This window comes from Paralichthys olivaceus, chromosome 7 (assembly GCF_024713975.1).
Source record: "Paralichthys olivaceus isolate ysfri-2021 chromosome 7, ASM2471397v2, whole genome shotgun sequence".
Lineage (NCBI taxonomy): Eukaryota > Metazoa > Chordata > Actinopteri > Pleuronectiformes > Paralichthyidae > Paralichthys > Paralichthys olivaceus.
Genome location: NC_091099.1, coordinates 15116559 through 15142064, shown reverse-complemented (window position 1 = coordinate 15142064; position 25506 = coordinate 15116559). Strand labels below are relative to the sequence as shown.

Genomic DNA, 25506 nt, shown 5'->3' with positions numbered 1-25506 from the left:
TGAGAGAGAGAATTTCGTTGCATGCCATTTGTGGGTACGTGAACTACTGCAGCTAAAACTATGAGGTCTGACTGCATGGATGGTAAAAAGATTAAAGACGATAGCGTGAGTGCGTGCATGTAGCAAATAGTGCTGCACACAGCAGTACAATGCATAAATGGGGCAAAACACTACACCTCAGACGATTAAGGGTAAACACTGCTTTGATATGGCGAGATCGGGCTTTAGCCATGGCAGGAGGTATGGGCTCTCAGACTGCCCTTCTAGTTTTTAATCCTAATAATGTAAAGATTTGAAATTGTAAATAAAAAACTTAATTCTTGGTTAGTTTTTAAGTAATGTATTTATTTATCTTAAGTAATGTATTTATTTATCTTCATTATTTCCCTCACTACAATACCCTTGACAGTAATAATCTAATTTATAACATGATTTGGTTGCTAAAAAGTACAAGTGGATTGTGTTTTTTTTGTCCAAATTGAAGCTTGTTGCAATTTTAGCTTGTCTCATAATTTGTTCATCATATCATTTGGAGCTATTTCGGATCGCAGACAGCTCTGAATGCTGCAATCACACCGAACCATTTGTCGTGTAATAAAAAGACAGATTGTGTAAATTAGACTTAAGTAGTTTCAAGGGTATTTGAGTAGAGGATGGGGGGTGGGGGGTGGCGGCGGGTGGTACTGAGCTGATTTTCTTCATTGTCTCATGTCCATAGAGCTGGTGAGCTGTTCATCACTGTGCATTTCGTAGCCTCCACACCTCCCATCAAAGATAGAAGCAAAGTGTTTGTAATTCACTCTTGTAAATGAGCTGGAGGAAAGGTGGTGGTGGTGGTGGGGGGGGGGGGGGGTTTGAAGCTCAGTGTGTGTGTGTGTGTGTGTATGTGTGTGTGTGTGTGTGTGTGTGTGTGTGCACGTAAATGACTGGGATTTGATGTCTATTGCGGAGTGTACAAATCTCCCTCCTTGTTTTCACATACAATCCACCCGGGACTTCCTGTCACTCATTCTTTCTCTCGGTTCACTTTTCACACCTGTCCCTCCCTCCCTCCCTCCTTCCCTCCCTCTCATCTCTTTATCTCACATGCCGTCCTGCTCTGTCCTTCACTTCTCTCCTGCTGTCTGTTTTCCTATTTTTTTTTTTTCAAATTTGATTTCTATTTTTACCGGACTCTCAGTCACCCTTGTGTGTCTCACCACCGTCCTGAAATTTTTACGATAGCATTGAATGATACATGAGTTTCCTTTGATAGCTCGTCCTCGTCTGACAGAAGTTCTGTCAGTTTTGCTTCCACAGAAATGCAAGAATACAGAATATATCAAGGTGCTTATTGTATGTAAATATATATATATATATATAGAGAGAGAGAGAGAGAGAGAGAGAGAGAGAGATTTTCCTGTTTAGGTAAGAGTATACCTCTTGGGGATGCAGGAGTTTTATGGCTTTAATAGCACATTGCATGTGTTATTGCCTTTTCAAGATGCTGTGTGAAATGATGTGACGTTAGTTCATTTGTTCTGCCAGCAAACAGCCATCAAAAGCCTGACTATAAAAGATTATGACTGTTCTCGATAATGTGTCGACTGAGAACATACTGATATGTTGTGATGTGTTAAATTTATACAGTAACTCTGTGATAGTTTATAAAAGACTGTTAATCTAGAATTTAGTGTATAAGTACAAACATACCTCTTATACGAACTAGTTGTTCCTGTAACATCTATGTTTATTCATTTGTTGACCTTTCTAATTCAGGTCAGTTGTGTGTGTACAGTAGATGAGTTCTTCTGTTTCCTCGTGTGCGATGGATATCAATTTTACGCAGCAGTATCACTGTGGGCTTTATCGCTTTCGCCCAGCGGTGTTATTGTCAACTCTGGCTTTGTGACAGATCCAACAATATCCACAGCCACAGCACCCGTGGTGTGGGCTGTGGTTTGAAATTACAGTATATCTGTGTCATCTGCACCTCATGGAGTCGACAGCAGTCTGCCATTAGGGTTCTGAAGCTCAATATATACACTGAGCTGTGGTGCAATTTGCATTTCCATATGCTCCTGCTATTTATGAGAGCTGAGAAACTCATACAAATCCTCTGGCTGATTGCCTCTCTGTATTTTTAGCTTAGCACTTGCACCCATGGGCTTGTGTTTACATGGACACGTTTAAATATGTACATGCTGGGCTGATGGCTTTTTGCTGTCACCTTTTTAAGAGCTGTTGTTCTTGGTGTCCTCTTCTCGTTGTCTGTTGTTCACGGTGCTGACGGATCAGGTCTATAATTCTGAATGGACCTCAAACTGAAACAAGGACCTCGAACATTCTGGTGTCTGCAAGACCCAACGCGTCAATAATGTAAAACCCTGCCCACAACCCAGTACGATAGTCTTTCTTTGGAGAGAACTTGACTTTACCTTTTTCAGCTTTGTGCTTTTATAATATTTGAACGTGTCTTGTGTCTTTCACATCTGGTCACATAGTTCAAACAGTCGCAATGCAGTAATTAATTATACACAGCATTACACAATCTCCATAGACATTGGGGCTTTTATTTGATCATCATAATTTCCAAAGCCAAGGCCTTGAATCACTTCAGATTAGTTTTTGTTTTACTTCATTTGTTATCATTTAAAATTCAGCTTGGGTCCAGACTTTTGAAGATCTGACTTGTTGAGCATATTAAATACTGCAGGTCTAATATTGATTGAATAAGAGTTTAGTTGGCAGCATAGTCCCCTCCTTCCATAGCTGAATAGCTACTCAACCATAGTTATAATGCAACAGAAAAATGGCAACAAGAGTGGATGAGATTGATATAGAAATAACAGCTCGATGTCATATTATCATACGTCTATTACTGAGTCATCCATGGCCCCTTAAAGTGAACTGGGTGGAACCAGCATGTCACTAATAGGTAAGTTAGGTTAATTGTACCAACAGGAAATCAGATAATGTGTCAGAGGAGGATTGTGGGTAGTGAGCTTCCCAGGCTATTTCAAATCAGTGTGTACACTTTTTCTGTGGGTGCTGTATATGATTGTATATGTACTGGACACATGACACAGATATATTTCTGTTTTAATTATGTTTGGAAATAAACCAAATGTAGTCTCACATGTACATGCAACCAAACAGAACCAGACCTGACCCAAGCCTGAGGTGGGGTCCCCGAACTGTGGTAAAACTGTCTTGGCTTCTGAATAGAGTGGAAACAGGGTCATTGCACATTTTGTATATAACCGTAGTCCAAACAGAAATTTCCAGTCCGGAGACACAGGCTCAGCCCCCAATAGGCAAAGCCCACCACAGGAAATTGCCCTTCAGCCGACTTAAGATTCAATTGTCCGAGTCAATCTGCGGTGACAACTCAGTGTGTTTCACTCCCCCTCATTTTCTGGTCCGGAGAATCTTTGCCCATCCTCGATGGGTATCGGAGCATCACTTTCAGGGAGGCCCGCACGGTATCATGGGGCAGCTTTAGACTGATCCCCCTCCCTGTCCCACTTATAACAAAGTGTCAATAGAGATTACCTGCATTGTGACACATGTGAAACACCTTCAACTGCAATGAGCTTTTCCAGCAGAATGTGCCCGGCAGATCTCACTTTTCGAAACCTTCAAATTGCCATTATTTCCATGGTTACAGCAGGTCATGCTCTGCCTATTTGAAATCAGGCTGCTGCAGGACTTCCTCGAGGCCTCTCTCCAGTGCCCAGCAGATTACCTTAAAGAGGCCATTGCCATGTAAATTTCAGGGTGGTTCGAATGATAATCACAGTCAGAGATGGCTCTCCACTGCAGGTTTGATTCGACTTTGATGAGTGTAATCAGGTGACTATCAGGTAAAGGACCGATGTCGCAGTGTTCCTGAGATGATGGGGGGGAGAGATTTACGCTGGAAATTGGTAAAGCAAAAACACAGCTTGAAAGGACAAACCCGGCCTAACCTTTTGTTTCCCTTCATTCTTTGTCATCCCCTCCCTCCGCTTGACTCAAGGGGAAGAGGAATAAGCCGGGAGTGGAGACAGCAGACACTCCAGACTCAGCACGTGGGCGAGGGGAGAAGAAAGCCATCAAGTAAGTGCCTTAGTAACTGGTTGGGTTAGAATAATCTGGTGATAATGATCTTCATTTGCTCGAGCACCTCCACGTACACTTCCCAAAAAACAAGGTGGAAAATGAGGAGCGTGTTCTGCAGATATTTATTGAAAGGTCATTGATTTAATCAGCATAGATGAAATCTGCATTATCTTACCTGTTTGCTGGACAGGTCTGCACTTATCTAATGGGCTGTAAGATAGGTCTCACTTAAGTGCAGGCCTTAAGGAGCACCTCTGCGTCGCTTAAACCGGCGCAGGTTCCTTTTTTGTGAAATTGCTGGAGCGTAAATGTTGAGGAGTATTTTTTCGATCTAACATTTCTTCCAGGGCTCAGACTCAGATTAAGGTATTTTCTGTTCCTGATGAAAAGCGACTGTTTAGGTCAGTAGCAGAAAATGCCAGCTTTGTAATGCTAAGTACAAAACTTTATTCCACAAAATGCCTGTGTTAACCTGCTCATCACTTCTTCTCTTCTATAGCCTGCTGTTGTCTCAGTTGTTATTTGAATGTCTACATTTACTTTTTATTTTCTGTGCGGATGGTTTGAAGCACTAAAGACGGCCTATGTGAATGTGTTCTGACTTGGGAGGGGGTGTTAATTTTTTGCATTTTCTTTCTCACTGGCTCCAGCAGCATCGGTGTGCTCTTTTGGTCATTTCACCTTCCAGCTCCTCTCCGCGCACTGCCTTTCTCTCCCGCTCTGTCCCTGTGCTACAGCTCTGGCCAACGCTGTGTGACTTGTATGACATCAGTGATTCTGCTCACCTTTTTCCTCCTCCTCTACTTTGACTTTGTGCGATTTATCTCTTTGTCTTGTGTCTCATGCTTTCATGCGTTCTCTCTGCCCGCGCCGAGGACGGGGGAGCCCAGAGTCCTCAATGTTTACTCGAATGTGTTCCGTCAGTGGTGCTGTGCTAGATGAACAGAATGTAATCACACGCTGTATGTATTCATCAGATTATGACTTCCTCTTCTCTTGCTGCCTATCTTTTTTTCTATCTCTGTATGTTTGCTGCCGCACGTTGCTTTATGAAAAGCTTTTTTGTGAATACCGTTTCCCTCCAGGCTGCCTTTTTTTGTTATTTTTCAAAATCAAACCACCATGGTGTTTTTCCAGGTAGAAATAGACACGCACATCTGGATTTGTTTTGTTTCACTCTCCTGTTTAATGCAGCCGTTTTAGACCATATCTCTCCCTCACACCAAGCACTGGCATCGCACCTGAAAGCTGGAGCGGCTGTTTCGAGTTGGTTGCTTGGTGCCAAGGTTTTCCATGGCTGTGTTGCTCTGACCTGTCTCTCTCTTTGGCCGCAGTGATCTAGACAGAGACTTTTGGAATAACAATGACAGCAGCACAGTGCAGCAGAGGTGGAGCTCCTATCCTCCCAAGGAGTTCGTACTAAACATTTCTCCCTATGCTCCATATGGAGATCCTCGCCTCACACTCAAGTGAGTCTTGGTCCAAGGCTGGTAAGAGACCTTTCCCCTGAGCAGGGCTGTAACGAGGCAGGGGCAGTGCCACTCTCCCTTCCCTCTCTTCCCCTTTTTCCTCTGCTTTCTGTTCTCCTCCCTGACCTCCTCTCCTCTCCGCTCCACACTCCATCATTCATTGCTTTACAGTCACCACCACTATAGCCACTCATCAAATTGAACCATTGGATATGGATGTTATAAAGTCAGACATCTTATTGAATCCCCTGGTTTAATAATCTTTGTAGTTTTTCTATTCTTTAGGACAAAATTTTACTGAGGGGCATGTGGCCGGGGGGGGGCTTTTGAGCGAGCCACATGTCAGACGGTGGCAGAATATAAACACATTTCTAGACTTTATTATTATTGTTGAATAACGCTGTTCCCATTCACAATAGGAATAACTGCAATAATAACAACCCACCCGATGTTAGCACACTGGAGGGCACAAATGGTTACTAATGATTACTCATAATCTGCTCAGGAAAATGTCATATACGAACATTACAGCGTCCCCATGACAGCCATTTGACTATCAGTGCAGCAGAGCGGCAGCGCGGCCCTGTAAGCCCCCCCAGGCTAATTTCTGCTGCTACTCCTCACCTTCTAATGAACACAGAGGCGCGTGTTCACATGCCCCCCTACTCCCTACAGCCCTGCTGCTCCCACTAACTCCTGACCTCTAACCTCTCCCCTCTCTCCCATGGGCTGTAACCATGGAGACGGACAACCCTCATATAGCCCTCCTCTCCAAAAGACATGTGTACACTTTAACCCGCCTTCTCTGTAACCTGTGCATCTCCCTGTCCTCTGCTTGTATCAACTGAAATTTGCCTTTTTTTGTTAGTTTGTCGTTGTTGTGGAGGGTTGACCGTTAACACCAGGTTGCAGTGTGGTGCCAGTGTTCACCTGTGGTTCACATCCATCTGTGGCTTCTCTCTGATCCCCATCAACCTGATAGCTAACATTTGCTGCACTAACGCTGTGGCACTCCGACTTCATCCACTGTCAATCACATTGAGAGATACAGCGTTTGTACCTGATGCAATAAAAGTCATTTTTTTACTCACTATAGGCACTTGAATCCAATAAAGCCCTTGCAAGGTCATACTTATCTCCCTGCGGGCACCGAGAGGCCTCTGAGCTCAGACATCCTGCTACCAGGCATCTGTCTGATAAACTGTCTAATAACTGGTCATCTTTAATAGACCTAGCCGTTGTGGACTGTGTGGTAAATTGCCTGCAGAAAGGAGGTAGTGGTGTGTTTATGAACACTGTGGATATATGGATTACTGTCTGAAAACTCTGCCTGAGGATGGTGGCTGCTGATCTCTGTTTTAGAGCCCAGTGCTTGTGTCTGTAGAAGTTCATCTTTTTTAGAAATAGAAATAGAAAAAACCCTCAAGGTTGTAATTTATTGTTCATAGTTTCTCAGTGATTTTTTTAAATGAACTTTTTACTGCAGTAATGGTAAAATAAGTTGTATCAGGAGTGGGTGAGCCAATCAAAAGGGCCGGCATTTTAATTAAAATAAGAAAACACTGAAAATATTTTTTCTTCACCAGCAGATACAGGGGGCAACCTCCTGACTTGAACCAATAATATGTTGCTAAAGTCAACAGATAGCTGGAAAATCATTATCCTGTTCACAATCCTCTGGAGATCAGCAGCTTTCAGTCACAGTGGGCCTCATCTATCAAACAGGTATTACCTCCCTCACACCATCAATCTCCATGTTGAGAGATTTACTTGAAATGAGTTTTAATTCTAACATTTTTCACTTACAATTTGCTAAATGTCAGCGGAAAGTTATAACACAATCATGAAAAAATGGCTGTCGTGCATTGACGTAATTGTCTCTAAAAATGTAGGTATTGAGTTTGGTCAATTATATTATACTCTGTTGATCTGATTGGTTTGAGATGAAAAAAAGTGTCCGAGATTATGTATGTCTACTCTGCAGGATTTGATGTCTGGATATCTTTTAAATAAAGAGGGAAGACTTTCACCTTGTGTTCTGCTCGATAAATGAGGCCCATGACTCCTGTGTTGACCGTTGCTCCGGCAGTGTCATCCGTACTGTGGTTGTGATTGATGACTTATCCACGTGCACTGTCAGGTCATTTGGTCAGAATTAAATGTGAAAGGTGACCTTCAAAGGGACATGATGTAAGAGTAGCACCCGGCCACACCACCACTCCTCTTCCTCCCTTCCCATCTCAGGCATACACACCAGGCGACAGTGTCTTTCTGTGTTTCTCCTATTTTTGCGTCTCCCGGAGCAGGAGCACCATGCATATTAATGAAATGTAGTCATGTCACCAGAGGGCACTACTGTGCTTTATTTTTGATCATCGCTGCTTTTTTAGAGCAGACTTGACATTTCAAACCCAAAACCAGTTTTTATAAATGAAATCTGAGTTGACAACTGCTCTTAAGTAGGAACACTGGTTAATCACTGGAGGTTGATATGATTAGATTGCCCTCATGATGATTTCTGCAGGTATTTCACCACTTCCTGTTTATGGATGCTAAGCAGTTACCAGGTGAACAGAATGATATCTAAAAATAGAGCGGGACGGTGTCTTACAGGAACAGAAGCACTTGTATTGAACTGAATGTCACTTTGGATGACTTCTCCCAATGAGTCGATTATTTGCTCGTGAGGCACTTTGCTGCAGTCTTCTAGTGAATTGCCTCGTATAGCAGCAAACCTCCAGTCTCAAATGTCTTAAATGAATGAGAAAATGAGAACAAAGTGACCAGGGTCCACACACTGATGCCAGCTTGTGAATGCTGGCAGCTGCTGCCCTGGTCCTCCAGGGCCAAAGGAGTCACTTCTCGCTGGTTTTCCACCCTTCACAGGCTCCTTCTTCTCCTCCTCCTCCTCTTCCTCCTCTTATCTGCTCTCCACTCCCCCATCCCTCTCTTTCTCCACACTGGACCTTTTCATCCACGTGCCTGAAAAAGTAGACCTGTCCTCATCCCGCCACACACACACACACACACACACACACACACACACACACACACACACACACACACACACACACACACACACACACACACACACACACACACACACACTCTGATCTGTCTCACCTCCTTAGCCATGTAGTTGCTCAATCTATTTTCCTGTGTGTGTGTTGTGTGTGTTTGTGTCTGTCTTTCTCAAACTCTTTTGCGTGTCTTTACTTGTCTTTTTCTCCTCTGCCTGTCGTTATTCTCCCTCCTCTATACCCCCTGTCCGCCGTGGGACCTCCGCACCCTGTCTCTCTCTCTTAGTGGGGCAGTGTCAGGGGGTCAGAAGGGGGCAGCAACTGGGCATGGGGATGATGGGGGGGGTCCTTATCGCAGTGACAGCGTGAAGAGCATGGTGACAGAGGGAGTGAAGGCCGGGAGGTGGCAGACCGTCCAGGGCCACATGCAGTCTGGAGGACTGAGACCCAGCAAGTGAGTTCAGAACTGGGCGTTTAAAAAGTGAACGTTTAAGTGATTGTGCAGCAGAATAAACACCATGTTTTATAATGCAAATGTCACTCTGGTAAGTTTTGTACCTCAGCTATGATTAGGTGAGTGAATCAGCAGTAAGAGGCAGGTCCAGGAAAGTGCAGCTCAGGTATGGAGGTGAGCGTGTGGGCACAAATCAAAATATGAGCTCTGGGGAAAGGTGAATTCTCCTCATCATGAGAAGATAACAATAGTTACAGGAGCTGCGTAACACTGTGACTCAAAGCTCCACTCAGACAGCCAGCCCGGCTGCACGGTGTGGCCTCCTGTACCAATCTGCAGGAGAAAATGATTTATTTATGTGAAGAACTGCACAGCCTGCGAGTACACTTTCAACAGTGCAAAACAGAAATAGTCTCATTTTCACACACTGACTGAAATAATGTGTCACATGCTGCCAGCCTGACTTGTAATTAAGAGTAAGGCTGAAATGTGAATTGCGTGTTGGTCACTGACTGCTTGTATCCCACAACCATGACGTACGACATGATTTAGGCTCCACTGTAAATTCAGCGAGTTGAAAATGAGGCAGTTGAGTTTTCCATGATTTCTTTTGCACCTTCCTTTGGCACCTCGTGCCTGCGATTTCTTCCTCCACAACACATTTACACTCATCACTACCTCACTCCTCATTCCCTCCTTCTCTCCTCATCTTTCTTTTTGCCCCCTGTCTGTAATTGGATTCTATTTTCAGGCTGCTATAAGTGTCTGTGTCTCTTGTGTTTGTGTCTCGCACCCCATTTTCTGTTTCTCCTCCATCCTCACCCTCAGTTCTTATCGTTCCCATCACTCCCTCCATCTTTCTGTTGCCGTGTGAAGCAACTCCTCGTTTTTTCCCTTTTCTTCTGTTTTGCCCACAAACTCTTTCTGTTTCTGCATTCCCCTTTTTATCCTTTCATCTGTGACACTTAAATATGATGGATAGCGCACTAAAAGCCTTATTGCAAAATTGCATTATAGGTGAAGTAATGCAAAGCAGAGTAAACTGATGTGAGTAGCTCTCTCATGACCTAATTCTGGTAGTCTAGGTTACACAGTGAGAGAGAGGAGGATATATTTAGGGAGTAAAAAAGATTTAAAAGAGATGATACTAAAGATCCCAGAAAACACAGAAATAAAGAACACATTAGTGTCACTCACCATTGTGTGGACATGATTATTGAAACATATTTTAAGAAGCTATTGAGCCAATTAAACAGCATTTATAAAGAGGAGGAGTGGAAAATGAAATGGTGACAGAGGGAGGGAGTCCTACTGTACGACATGGTTGGCTGTCGGGATGTCTCTAGAGGAGCAGCATGTATTTAAAAGACGAAAAAGACGAAAAAGGAGGAGAGGCTATCAGAGATGGGAAAAATTGACTGACGAGTCGAGATAATGGGGATCTCTCATCAGACCAAAAAACCCTCGACAGGAAGGCCCGGGAGCATCAAAACCTCCATCCACACACTTCGACGCAGTCACGTTGCGCACGGCCGCATCACGCCCGTTCGGACGGTGCACATCCGACCACTGCCCGTGCGAAACACACCCGCACGCAAACAGCACGCGCAGACCACGCAGACACGCAGGGTGCACACACATCTGACGCAGCCGACACGCAGGGCAAGCTCACAGTCTGCACACTGCTGCTCGCCGCCGCCCCACACGCAGCACACGGCACACAGCGACAACTCAGGATGCACCTTTTACTGTTATTTCTGCTACTGCTGTTACTGCTGCTGCCTCACGTTGCTCTCTTTCTCTCTCCTCCTCCTCCTGTCCCCACTTCCCACCACTCCTCCCACTGTCTCCTTCTCCACTTTGTCCTCAAATTCCACCCTTCCTCCTCCTTCCTCTTCCTCCTACTCCTCATCAACTTCCTGTTTGGATGAACTTTCCTGTTTCTATCCTGATGTCAACCTGACTTCTTCTGCTGTGTCTCCCCTCTGTCCTGTGCCACCTTGTCTCATCTCTGAGGATTCTCTCGCCCTCTTCTTTGTCTCATCTTCTCTCCTCACCACTTCTGACCAACTTACCTCCTCCTGCCACGGCTCCTCTCCTTCATCCTCCTCTTCTTCTTCTTCTTCTTCTTCCGTGACCTCTGACTCCTTCTCCCCTCCTCATCATCCTATCCTCTGCCGGCCGTGGCCTTCTTCACGTTCTCTTTCCTCCCTGCTCCTCTGCCCTCCCAGCTTTGGGGATCCAGTCCTATCCTATGCATCCACTTTGGAGCACATCCCCTCTGGGCCCGCCCGGCCTCGGACGCTCTTGCGCCAGCAGAGTCTTCAGCAGCCTCTCATCCACCCGCCGGGCCCCGGTCTCGCCCATCCTCCCACCACATCCCAGAGCTTGGGACAATTACACACTGCACCTGGACAGCCAGGGGGAGGCGGGGGTGCTGGGCGAGGAGAGGGAGGTGGCAGTGGTGGTGAGGGTGGGGGTGCAGGTACGCGAGGCGGTCCCCGGGGTGCGCGGGGCAGCCCAGCAGGAGCAGGTGCCTCTCACTATAGGGGAGGTGGAGCAGCAGGGCGCTCACGTGCCAATCCGGGCAGCTGGGATTACATGATGGACCAGATGCGGAATCGAGGCCTGGATGTCAAGTCCTTCTTGTGAGTCTCTACAATTGTTCTTTCTATGTCTAGTGTTTATAGTGTCACCTGCTTAAAGCCTGCGTCTCTATCTGTGTCTTATAGTATACAACATGCTACTGGTTATTTTGTGTGTCTGTTTTAAGGAATCACTTTTCTTTATTCTGTAATGTTTTATAATGTTTTATGATCAAATAGTTCATGATGTTTACAATGTGTTGGTATCTGATATCCAGGGAAGGATATTACTAATGTCAAATTCAAACACGTGCAGTGTGTGTGCGGATGCATATGTGAATGTGTAGCTTAGATGCCAGAGACTGTTCCTAAACTTACACAAAACGTAGTCACTGCTTTCATCATAACTTCTAGTTAAATCCTTCTACTACTTTTATTGAGATCTTTTATACACAGTTAGAACTGCAGTTCAGTCCACATTCATGAAAAGTTGAGCACAAGAGGAGGCCAGAGGTTTCCTTATTTGAAAAATGGATTATAAATATTAATAAGGCTGGAGTTATAAATGTAAATAAGCTGTTTGTCTTTAAGGCCTGTTTAGGAGATGGATCAACATCTCATTTTATCAAGATGTCCCAGCTTGCATGCCGATATTAATAATTATTTATTGTGTTTATTAAAGGGGGTGTATATATGCATATATGGATACTTATATGTTTTATGATCCTCGTGTTTAATAACTTGATCGTGAGCGATGAGCTTTCAGCATGTCCTCGTATGGATGCACAGTGCTGTAACAGTAATGAGCTGAAATGAATTGCGGAGCGTCTCAGTGAACAATCTGTCACAAAATGCATTTCTCCTAATTTTAGAATGAATGACATCATGTGCGTGAAAATCAGCAAGGACGCTGCGACATATTGCGGGCTATTTCCATCCTGCTCTGTCTTAAATTGTTCAATGTTCACGCTGTGTGCTCTGCTAAACAGCAACATCTGTTTGGATGGCATTCAGCCTGTCTGCTGCGATTGTCTTTACGGGACAGAGCCAGTGGCGCTGGTTCACAATATTCATGAGCCAGTGTCAAGAAGAGTCACAATATATTTTATACTTACCCCGACCCCCTCAATTACATGAAATAATTTCTAAAGCGTCCTCTGGATTTACTGCTGAGCATCCTCCGTCAGAGACACCAGCAGACCTAATCCATATTTCGGCTGGTATCTGCAGCATCTTTTTTCCAGTGTCACTGTTACTTTTATGTAAATAGTGAATCCGCTGATATGTGTGTCAGCATGTGTACTTCACACAGGCCATGTGTCATTGTGCATCAGTTTAAGAACAAGGGTTAAGCAGCTGTGTGTAGATTTGTGTTAACCCTGAAGCATTGATCTTATGTCACCAGCATCATTGCGTCCACAACATATTGTCGCTGCAGGCCTGTGGAGCAGGGGGGAGGCATTGGGGGTGAGGATGGGGGGGAGAGGGGCACGGTGAAGGGATGAGGAAGGACACTGCCAAGGTACAACATGTGTTTAATGTCCCTTCACACCAAATCCATTTTACTGTAGTGCCTTACCATTCCCTTTTCTTTTTATATGCATTAAACCTCCGGGGCGTTTGATAATGACAGCTGAACTGATGTCACCGGCTAACTGAGCATTAGCAACGTAGCTCACGCAAGTGCCAAGGTCATGGAGAACATCACCCATAATTGTCAACTGTAGCACCTATCTATTTTAAATGTGAGCTTGGGGTCAATGTTGTTGTATTTCCATCTCTACACCTGGCATGATTGACGGCACAGTGGCCAGGCAATAGACAGGACCCATTGTTCAAGCCAGTTAATTTCAATCTTGGCCAGATCCCTTATCTGTTTGAATCATTGCTCAATGAATGTGTTGATGTCATTGACACAGATATCTGGCCTCTGGAGCAGTTTGACCAAATTGATCTTTCAGGAGATTAGTTTTCATGTTTTTTGGCTTGAAAATCAATCATTTGTCCTGGTGTCGTTTATGGCTGCTCTCACTTGTGCTTCCTTAATGCTCGGGCACATTGACTGATTGAGTTTTACCAATATTCCTGAGTGCAGAGGCCCATTTTTAATGTCAGATGGGAGGAGAGGGATCCAATAACCCTGGTAGTGATAGTATCAATACATCCACTGGGTCACGTTATGTTGAACGGATCGTTGATTCCCAGCCAGTGTGAGCAGTTCTTGGGTCACTTCTGAAGTTACCATGAGAGGCTGCATTAATATGAACTAAAGGGAAGTGGTACAAGACTGAAGCTGTGGAAACAATAAATATTTGATGTAGTTCAAAAGTAAAAGATAAATGGTTGAAATGTCTTGTATTTATCATTATTATTATCTTATTCCTTTTTCTTTTGCAAAAATTACAGCATTAATCATTTTTATTTATTATACTCCTTTATTGACCTTTTACTTGTACAAGTGAAGTATAAACATTCAAGATATATAATGTAGATTAAACCACTATAAATGAACGTATTCACTTGTAGTATAAGTGAACTTTTATCTGGAAGTGGCTGTGGGCGTAGCAGACTTTAAGCTCGGAGACGACTGGTGTAGACATATAACAGGGAGATTATTAAACAGGGCTTCATGGTGCTGTGAGAAAAGCTTTTGACGGTGTGTAAGAAAGATGAAATTGTGAAGTTTAGGCCGATATCTTTCCACAGCCTGGCAGCACCATATTTTCTTAGCGGGAGAGACTGTAATGCACTCAGGGGCTTAAGCTATAGACCCGTGGGTGTGGGTGACAGGAAGGAGGGAAGGAGGCAGAGAATTAAGAGAAGCGGATCGGGGATGAAGGGGGAAAGGGGGGGATTTGGAGAGCAACTGTGGCTGAATAGGAGGCGACGAAATGAGAGAAGTGCGACACGGAGAGTGCGAGAGCAGTGACCCAGAAAGCTGTGACATACACCGTGCACCTCAAGATACTGTGTCACTCAAATAGAAACAATTAGTCCAGATCTTCTTAATGAGGCTTAATTAAATCTTAACTCTGGAGAAGGATGACAGGCATGTTCAATGGGAAAGGTGAGTCTGGAGGGAAAGCAGTAGGCAGGTTGAATAACTGGATAGATTACTCTGTGTGTGTGTGTGTGTGTGTGTGTGTGTGTGTGTGTGTGTGTGTGTGTGTGTGTGTGTGTGCCCGTACATACTTTTGACTTGTGTGCAGGCTGCTGAAGATCACATCCATTAACAATCATTAACTAATCACCAACAGTTCCCTTAATTATTTGTTGTGTGTGTGATGTGAACACAGCCTGCACCTGTTGACAGCCCCACTTCATTAAAATCATTAGGCTCTTATTCGTTTGGCCTTTCACTTTAATATCCTTCCCTGGACAAAGTGCTCACACTGCTCAGCTCTTAATGTGGTTTTGCAGATTCCCCCCCTTTTTGCTCTGTTACTGCTTCCTGTGTTTTACTCTCATACGTGTCTCTAATTGTCCCACAGCTCCTCTGCTTTCTGTCCCCGTTTTCACCTGGAATTACCTGTCTTCTCTTCTCTCCTCCCTGCACCACACCTTCTTCACGTTCAATTTCCTCTATCCTCCTTTGCATCTGTTTTCCTTCCTCTCGCCTTTCTCTCTCTCTCTCCCTCTTTCTCTTTCCGTCTGTCTCTATCTCTTGTCGTATGTTTTTTTGGATGGGGAGCCAGTGAGGGGAAGATGGTGGTCCTGGCTTTGGCCATTGGTGTGGCCGAGCAAGATGACTTTGCCAATATCCCTGACCTGCAAGAAACAGCGCAGGCAGCACCGCCGGCCAATCAGGAGCCCCCTCCTGAGAAGAGGTACCGGATAACTCGTGAGAGTGCGTGTTGTGTGTGCATGAGCGAGAACAGGGTTGTAAATGATATCAAAGAAAAACAAGAGATGATTTCAAATCTAGAGGAGAGTAGTTTTGTAGCGTTTTCGGTGAGTCACAGCACTTAAGTGCATTGTGCACCTGAAATAGCTTCACAGCTCGATTCTCTGTTACAGAAATAAAAAGAGAGCTGACTATGAATCCACGAGTGGAAAAAAAAGATGAGATGAGTAAAGAGATGATGAGTAAATTTGGACGTTAGCTGTAAAGCAGTATTGGGCTCGTAATTCACAGCGGTGGAACGCTCACCTGCCGTCCTTTATTCTGGTAAAAATTCCGCCAATCAAATAAAACAGTGTTTTCTCATGCCAGTGGTCTTTTTATTCTTGTCCATGATAATAATAGCCCCCCATCACAATGAAATTCTCCTCCCCCATTTCCATCTCTGTTTGTCTTCTCACTACTGTCTTACAGAAACATCCCATTGGTATTTGTTATATTTCCTTTGTATCTCCGTGCTTTTATTATCCCACTCCTTTCTTCTCCTCTTATTTTTTTTTCCCTTCCTGCTCATTAGCTTCCTTCAATCACCCTCTGCTGCTTGAGTCCCGTCTCTGTAGCTCCACCGAGGGCCCAGAGAGACCCTCATTATTCCACAACATGTTAGTCACTTACATAAACATGCTGCTAAAAATAAACCTCTTCCTTGCCAAGCACCTTACACACGAACCACCTATCTCCTAAAATAATTGCCTTTCATTCTGGTCTTGGGATAGGACCAAGTTTTTTTGGGGGGGGGTGGAATAGTTTAGGACCAACAAAAAAAGCGTGGTTCATCATGTGAGACAAACGGCTCAAAACACACTGTGCTGGTGCTGTTAGTTTCCAGCCATGGATGGCGGGTTTTATTTTATTTGCATCGCACAGCCGCAGTGAAATCCTGCGCTCGGTCCAGCCCTAGGCAGATGCGACACACTTGATTTCCTCAGCCGTCCAATTAGGCCGTTTTGACCTCACTTTGGTTCTGTGACTAATTGGAGACAACTTGGAGATATATAATATGACACACACCTTAAAACAAAATGGCAGAGGAGAGTGAGTAAATCCTGATTTATTTGTCACACCAATTATTCCTTAGTCGCTAGTGTTTCATCAATTTGACACATGTGAATATGGGACGGTTACAGTGCAGGTGGTGAGTGGGATGTGCACAGCTGCAGGATGGAGGTGCACGTGCACAGCTGGAGACATTGACAGGGTCCTCAGCATGATAGTAATTGTCATCTGTGAACTAGTAAGCACCTTTAGTTAGTGTAAAGTCTTCAAAGCGATGCTACGTTAACAACTTTGGATAGATATTCAGTTCCTCTGCCTCGTTTTAGTCTCTTAGCCCTGAGCATCCTGTGGCCTTTTCCTGCATGGCGTTACAAACAAGCATGAAAGTATTCTTCGAGTATTAATGTCGCTTTTGTGAACATCAAAACTGCCCCTATTGTTAAAAATGAGCGTGAAAGCTGTAGAGCCACAGAGGAGTGGAATTTTTTTTTGGCTTATGCAGAATTTGTGTTCACCTGGAAACCTCCTTTTAGATGAAACGGCGAGGGGCGGGGGGGGGCCTTAGGCTGCTCGGTGCAGCACTCGGCCAGCAGGACTCACCTCAATTAACAGTGATTGAGTCGACTGTTGTGTTTTCTAGATTAACCTGGGGTTCATTTCATTTGGTTCAGTCAAAACAGAATGAGTGGCAGTTTACAGTCTGTGAACAACAGAGAAGTGGGGAGCAGAGAAAATAAATGATTTGACTCTAATGAAAGCTCTAAATGTCTGTGGCCTTTAGTGCGCTCCTGTCCGTCCCTCTGCTGAGCTGTAAACTAATTCCACTTGAGCAGCGTGGTGCTTTGTTTGTTTCATGATAAATTACAAATTCAAATATATAATGGAATGATTTAGCCACACTTTAATTGAGTGCTATATTTAGCGACTCAAACAAGCATTATAAGTCCGCAGTATTGTATTCATATATGTATTCAAAATGCAAGGTGTATAAGCTTGCCGGGAGAATATCATTCCCTGTGGTGTTAGTGCTGACTTCACAGATGTCTGACCATGATTTAATCAATCACGCTCTTGGCATATTGCTCATTCTGAACGGGGGCTCTCGAGCCTGCGCCGCGCCGCAGACAAAGCTATTCTGCCATTCTGCCATTCACCTCCTGCTCCCCACGCCCCTCTGTGTATAGTCATATCACCGCCGTCTGTGCATATACATCAAACATGTCTTTTATGTGCCCATCAGTCATCTCTATACCTGCATCACTCATGTTACACCCTTTGAATTCATATAAACCTAACTGAGCTGCAAGCACAACATGTCACTGGCAAATTATTTTAGCCAATCCGAAGCCACTGAAGTTAATGTTGCTGGTTCATGAGACTCTCAGACGTTAACATCGTCAGCGCTAACTTCAAATCTCTGCTTTCTAGTGGTGCAATAGCCAGTGCAGGGAAACAGAGAGAAGGTAGAGATATTGCCTTAGAAAACATAGATTCACTTCTAAAATATATTATTAAAGTTTAAACCAATGATTTGCAGCTGTTTCATCAGAAGCCCCTCTATTGTAAACAATGTATAATATGACCATTTCCACCAAAGAGAAATGTACCCTATAATCTTCACAGACATTAGGCAGAATTATCCACATTTTAAATTTACAAAATAATTTGGAAAACTAGAATGGCACTCAATAAACATGCCTGACTTTCTTTTTTTCATCAAGATTGAATGAAAGGAATTATTCTCTGAGAAATCAATGAAAATGATGAAAAACAATGTTAAAGAAAGTGAAAAAAATATTCTTCTTGTACCCAAACTACATCCTTCAACCAAGATTTGTGGTAATTCATTCAGTATTTTTTGTGTATTCTTGCTTACAAATAAACAAACCACAAACAGACAGGGATGAAAACCGCCCTGGTGAAAGTTATAATGATTTATTAGGAATTCAAATTTGTTCAGTGGAAATGTCTTTTCCAGTAATCCTCTCACAAGAGCTCAGATTCATCTCAAGAGCCTTTGGAGCTTTAGGGGCCCAACTCCAGAGTTTGGATCCACAGAATAAAAGTAGTTAAACTAGCTCCACTTAGATCAGTAACAACATTTAAATGCTTCCTACACATTGATGAGCTTAATTTAAACAGTTTAAAATCATTCAATAATGTCGCTGATAATTTATCATGTTTTCTGTTACGATTGGTATTTTTACTTAAGCAGAAGATCAGAGTGCTTCCTCCACATCCTCTGGAAAGAGCGATGCAAAACAGCATGTAGGCACAAATAACAACAGAGAAGCTTTCATTTTCCCTCCGGCTGAGTGTTTATGCTTCATTGTTGCTCGGCCATAGTTGAAGGCAAGCCAAACAAACACACTCTTATCCCCACTGGTCATGAGAAGGTGTTATAATGTGTGGCATTCAGCACACTCCTTCAGCGACCTTGTGTGTGCGTGTGAGATCGCTGGATGAAAGCGTTCTGTGTGCCCATTTGTTTATGAAGTCAGGCAGGCTGACAATCTGTTTGAACTGCACCAGAGTTGGTGGTGATGGAGACTTTTAATCCGAGGTTACACACGTGCTGAGGAGACAGAGGAAAGGAAGGTCGCTCAGTCAAATAGCTGAGGAAAACGACTGGATTCATAAACCATGCGTTGTTTGATTCTGGGGGCCACACATGCTGACATGTTTATATCCCAGGCATCGATAGGTTGCGGAGCTCAGAAAGCTTAATTAGGATGTCAAGAGTGGCTTGTTAATGCCTCATTGGTCTTCACTCATACAATTCCGATGCGATTCACTGAACCTATACTGACGGTTCTCCTCCAGTGTTGCTATAAAGAGAAGCAACAATTCCCGAGAGCTTTGAATCTAGATCCATCCCTGAGCAGCAAGCCGAGCGTCCAATGAGGATGGATGTTGATGACAGAGGAGGCGGGGCGTATCTTTGTGCCACTTTAGCATTAAATCCACTTGCCTTTGGTCTTTCAATTATTCATCCATGCATGTTGCATCATTTTGTGTAAGCCAGTGGAGCTGCGTCTTGTCTCTGAATACATCTTGCAGATATTAATAGATATAGATGTATGTTTCCCTGCCTCAGAGACGTGCTGCGTTCTGAGCGTCTTTTGAGTGTCTGTTAATTGCCACGTGGGCTATATAACTCGCCTAATAATTTATGAGCTTATTACATTTCATAACGTGATATGAAAAGGCAAAGACAAATGGCTGTTTTGACCTAAATCAATATAAATGTGTTTTTATTTAACATTGCCACAGTGTGTTTGTGCTCTATAACCACATTAGTCTGAGTGGGAGGAGTTCAATCTTAATGCTGTGAAGGATGGTGTTTTTAGGCCAATGAAACGTCAGGTCATTCTGAGGTCACATGAGCGCTTTAACAGTTTGAAGTGACCATTGTTTCAGCCTCCGATAATGGAATCAAAGCAGCAGCTCCGATGCTTCCAGATGATATCATCTGTATGTGTGTTTGGACATAAACATGTAAATTGATTATGCTACGCTCTGAAAGTCTGCTCCTCCTGTGACAGGGGCTTTGCAGGCCCGACTAATCAGCCCAGTCGTCGGGGGGCTCTGGTTAAGTCTGCCCCTGAGGCTTTGGCTCCCTGTGGCCACCGTGCTCATCCTGACATCACAGGGGGAATGCTGAGATGCAGCGGGGGAGAGTAGATAGCCCTATGGTGGGGAAAAAAGGAGCCACAAAGCGAGGAGGAAGAGCGGAGTGCATTCAAACATCCATCTATCTATCCATATGTCAGGGGAGGATGAGAGAAATTTCAGAGTGCAAATCCATCTTCCCTCCATGAGAGTGGTGGGAGGGAGTACTTATTGTACTCTGCACATCCGTGTGTTGTGCAGGGCTGAAGGCAGCTCTCTCTAGCCAGCAGGTACATGCTGCTACACGTGCTCATCTCATGAATCCAGATAGATGTGGGGGGGGGGGAGCTATTAGCAGCATTAACCTGGGACTCCTGTGTGCTTCCTCTGAACAGGTGGCACATCTGCAGCAGCATCACCCCCCAGCTCAGACGCAATCTTTGAATTTAATCAAGATTCAAAACATTTAGGTTGACGAGTGTTCAGCATTTTAATGCACTTTTATAATGTTGGATGCTTTCATGTGGCGGAAATTCCCTGAACTGATAGGTTTGTTGCTGTCGTTGAGCTCAGAGGCATGAATGCTAAATGGCCAATGAAGGGAGGTACGGCTCCAAACATGATACTCATCCTCGGATTCAAACGTAATGTATGAATATATATATTTTGAATATATATATATATGCTTCTAATTGTGATAAAATAGTAAAACAGTAAAGATCAACGTGTGGCTCTGATTGAATGTTTTCCATTTTCATGTAGGGTTCAGTGAGATGAGCAGACACGCAGAAGGCAGAATTTAGCACCTCCCTTGTTGTTTCTTCCTGAAATGGGATTTCAATAAACAATGCTATTTTAAAAACATTTCCAGTTTCAGAATGATGGAAGTCATTTGTTAACAGTGAAAGCCTCCAAATTTACATGCAGAAGCAACAGCAGCGTTTTTCGGTCGTGGCCCGTGAAGTGAAGCAGCACGCTTGGAACGAGCAGTCGATTTCCACTACGAACATACATGTGTTTCATGTGGATGTGGAAGTTATGTAAGCGGCGTAGCACAGTGCTGCTGTGCGATCCTGGGAAATAATGCTGTGGCCCCCAAAGAGTGATAGATGTAGTGGGCAGCTATGAAATTGAGCACAGACATTGAAATTCATCACTTCATGGTCTCAGGCGAGCGTGTTTGTGTGAGTGTGACATGTTTGCGGAGGGGTGGGGAGTCTGAGTGTTTGAAGAAAAAAAAAAAAGAAAAAAGCTGGGGCTGGGTTGGGCTCTCTTTCTCGCGTCTCTCTCCAGCCTAGAAGTGGAGTGTCTTTCCCCCCCCCTCCCCTCTCTTCGAGCTGCTGGCCCTCGGTCAGGTAACCAAACAGGATAGTATCACAGGACGGTGAAACCCAACGTGGCCCCGCCTGCCTCCATATGTCTGTTCATGTGAATGTGTGTGTCTGCGAGGCTCTCACCCGTACCTGTCATATATCCTAAAAAACCTTATCTTCTTCGTTCTCAGTGTTTGCCTGTTTGCTGCACCGCCCACCCCCCTTTCCAAACACACCCTTCCCCTGCGCCCACTACCAACAACCTCCTGTCACAACAACACCCCCAAACCCCCCATATGTATGGACTGTGTTTCTGGAGCCGTTGCCATGCCAACAGCCCACTTTCTGTGCCTTAGCTGTGGGAGAATCTGAACTCGAGTCCATTCTGCCTCCCACTGGACACTGTAGACAACTGCAGGCTCAAAAGCACCAATTTCCATATCAACTCCCCCTCTCCCAAAGTGTCGGACAGAAAAAGCATTGGCACCAGAATCTAGCAGTTGTAGTTTTACCGTCTGCCACAATTAATATGACTTTTTAATAGAAATTAAGTAAATTGAAACAATCTTCACATGCAATTCATGATGTACAGTACAGTACAGTGGCTTATTTTTCTGTAACAAATCTGCAGCCGCCAGTCGCTGTGTTTAAATAGCCTGGAGGCAACATCGGAGCAGCGGACCACATCAGGTGCTGGTATAACGGCCATTCCCCCCCGGCTGCACTAGCTCTTACCTGAGAATGCACTGAACCCCCTGAATGAAGCATGAAGGAGAATGAATAATTGAAGACGCTCACTCCCCCATCGATAGTTGGGAGGTGGAGGAGGAGGAGGGAGGTGCCATGCTTTACTTCAAACCCTGAGTCTCTCTCCGAGCTTTAGCGCTCGTCCTCAGCTCTCAGGTTAGTGTGTTTATACCCACGTCTGTTCCTTCTCCTCTCAGACTTGTTGCCTGCAGTTTTATAGTCTGTGCAAGAAACAAACAGGCCCCCTGAAAATGCATTTACCTCCCCTGGCAACTAATACGACTAACACCAATTGATGAACGCCCCCCCTTCTCGAAATGGTTAACGTCCCTCCTTCCCTCCCCACCCGTCTCGCCCCAGTTCCTTTGCTGGTTGAAGTGATCTGTCTATTTGCTTGTCTTGTTTGCTTGCTTTTTCTGTCTGTCTACTTGTCAGTATATTTTCCCCCTGGTTCTGTCCTTGTCTTCCGCAGTAAAAAATGTACACATTAATACATTCAACATCAATTTTCACCCAAATTTGCTGTTTAAAGTACAAAAAAAAAAACAAAAAAAAAACAGTCTCTCAGTGAAGAGGTCAACAGAGAATGCTGGCCAGACAGACAGACGTTCTATGGGCTCCTTGTTTTTCGGCCAGTCCCAGGCATTGCCTCACTCTCTTGAGTGACAACTACTTGCATATACTATATATGCACATGTAGCCAATGCCCGTTTGTGCTTTGGCCCCTGTGTCCCCAGTTCACACCTTTAGAGTGTTACTAAATGTTTGGAGAATCCCTTTATTTACTTAAATTTCAGGTAGTTGTCACCTCTATTCAACAACGTCCTCATTTGTAACACTCTAAATGTGCATTTCCTATGTTCTTACTATTTGTAAATTTTTTGTGCTTTCGATGATATATATTCTTGTATGGGATATCTACACTTTATTTCTCTTTCATTCTCTCTCATCTATCATTTACTTTAAACTCTCCACTTAAAGAACATCGGTTCTTGTTCTTCTTTCTCCTTGTGATCAATTGTATTTATTGTCGTTTTTTTCTTTTCCTTTCTGTGGTGCTCTTTTTCTCCCTTTAGCATGTCCACCCCTTTGTCTCCTGTTAGAGATATTGTGTGTGCATAGCTCTTTACTTTTTTGTCTCTTATTTTTGATACTTATCAGACTGACCAAACTAAGCCTCTCTTGTGTTTCCAGGCTGCCTTCATTCCCTATCTTTTCTTGCAGCTCTGTTTTTTCTCTCTCTCTAATGTGCTGGTGTTTGTAACGATCTCAGTCTGTTTTGGGTTTTTAGTTTTTTTCCGTAACCTCACTGTTCATGCTATTAATACTTGCTATCTTCTTCTAATACAGATAAACAATTCTCTGCTTGCTTTTCTATATATTACATTCCTCGTTGAACCTTTCTATCTTATCGACAGTCTTTATGATTTCTGTCCAGTTTGTGCATCCTCTCTCTCTCTTCAGCATCTGCTCATTTCTTTTCTCCTCCTCTGTGTTTCTGTTCTTGTTGTTTCTTCTCTTCTTACTGTTTGTTTATTGCCTAATGGTGTTTCAGTGTTCAGCCTCTCCATGTGCCTTGACCAGTCATCTATGGAGTGCTGTGTGTCCAATGTGTCACATTACATTGGCCTGGACATTTGCATTTGACTCTCTCTTGTTCTATCTTTCCTCATGATTTCTTTAATCTCATAATATTTACTCGATTTAATTTTTTTAAAATCTTATTTGGCTGATTTTATTTTTTATTTTGTGATTATTCTTGTTTTCATGATGTATGAACATAGAGGTTTTTTCTCCCTAAACTGTTTGTCCCACTTTAACGTTTGTTGTTTTCAACAATCCTCATGTGAAGGAACTTATCTTAACATCTATTAACATTTGTACCTAAGTACCAGCTGTGCCAAGGGAGATCTCTGCCCTCTCCTTTATGTTTTGTGTTGTTGATGTTCAAAGTTAATAACTGAGAGATTTAAACGCACAAACACTTTACAAAACTGTTCAGCATCTGTCCTGTTGAAAGTCTAGTTCTCTACATGTTGCTATACATGTCTGTCTATGTGTATATAGTAACGTCATGTTGCTATACATGTCATTATATGTGTTTGTCTCGTTAATGTCTTCAGAGGGACTAAGGCTTGATCATAAACTCCACGGGGATCAGGAATAATTCATTGATTTCTATCAATTTTAAATTTAGTGGGTCTGTGTTGTGTTCTGTCTCAAATTGTGTTTGTTCACTTGGTGGAGGTAACTTTCCTGTTGGAGATATGGATGTTTGCCACACTGAACATATGTATAGTCATCTCAGATTCCAGGTTTCATCCAATGTAACTCTTCGTATCAAATGTCCTCAGTTCTAGCGCCCGCCGTTAATCTGCAGAATCTTTGGCAGATTTATTTGGCCTCGCTCACAATAGCCAGAGAAAGCACAATCCACTCTGAAGTGACATCTATCCAAAGAAAACTTGGATTCAAATTGGTGGTTTCAGATAGGCGGTTTTTCAAGCGACGAAACAGGTGGAGGTTGGACTCCCTGTGTGCTCAGACATTCTCTCTCTCTGGATACGAAGTTAGCTTCTCAGCACATGTCCTCGCTGTTTTCCCCCCCAGGTCAAACTGTGCTTTTTCTTTACAGGGGCAACAAACCAGCTAACAGCCCCAAAGGCCAACCCCCTGATGCTGACGGTCACTCCTCCGTAACTGACCTGGCCAATTCTCTCACCGGAGATATGGTGATGGTAAGAGCCTCTGTCCCACCACACGATAGCCCCCCTGTCACAAATGCTGATGACATAACAGCCCAGATTCTCACACACAGGATAAGGCATCCAAGACACAAGCAAATAGTGCATTTGTGGTTGTAGATGAATACACACAACTTGGTAATTATGGCACCACCACTGTTTGTGGGATTAACTGAAAACCAAAATTTCTATTGAAGGAAAATGTCAACCATCACAACAACATAGCTCATTTCTGTTTATCACACATATCACCTTTACCTTTACAGACAATATTTTTCAGTTGGCTCAACTCAGTTTTAAATATGTCATCGGATTTGTTGACAAAATGACAAATACAGAATATAGCCTTGAACAGAAATGTTAAAGGGACACAGTATTGCTCTTCCATAACTTTGGAGAACTTCTTGATGAGACACATTAACAGCCAACAGAGGCCAAGATATTTAGATTTTTAATCTCTTGTCTGAATCACACTTCAAAACCACTGAAAGCTAAAAGGACGCTATCTCTGCCATATCAAAGCTGATTTTCCCATTAATCCTTGTGTCGGCCCACCATAGTCTAATTTGTCCTGCCAAAGTT

The 25506-nt window shown here is 43.7% G+C and overlaps 1 protein-coding gene across 3 annotated transcripts in view; it reads left to right on the top strand.

The window, feature by feature from the left end:
• Nucleotides 1-25506, top strand: part of syt7a (synaptotagmin VIIa) — a 75573-nt gene that overhangs the window by 38010 nt on the left and 12057 nt on the right. The window contains exons 3-8 of one of the 3 annotated variants that reach the window (XM_069528125.1): nucleotides 4001-4080; nucleotides 5418-5552; nucleotides 8859-9026; nucleotides 11258-11674; nucleotides 15307-15438; nucleotides 24816-24918. In XM_069528125.1, coding sequence (XP_069384226.1) covers nucleotides 4001-4080; nucleotides 5418-5552; nucleotides 8859-9026; nucleotides 11258-11674; nucleotides 15307-15438; nucleotides 24816-24918 — 1035 coding nt within the window. The other 2 variants (XM_069528126.1, XM_069528124.1) reach the window with 2 other exon arrangements.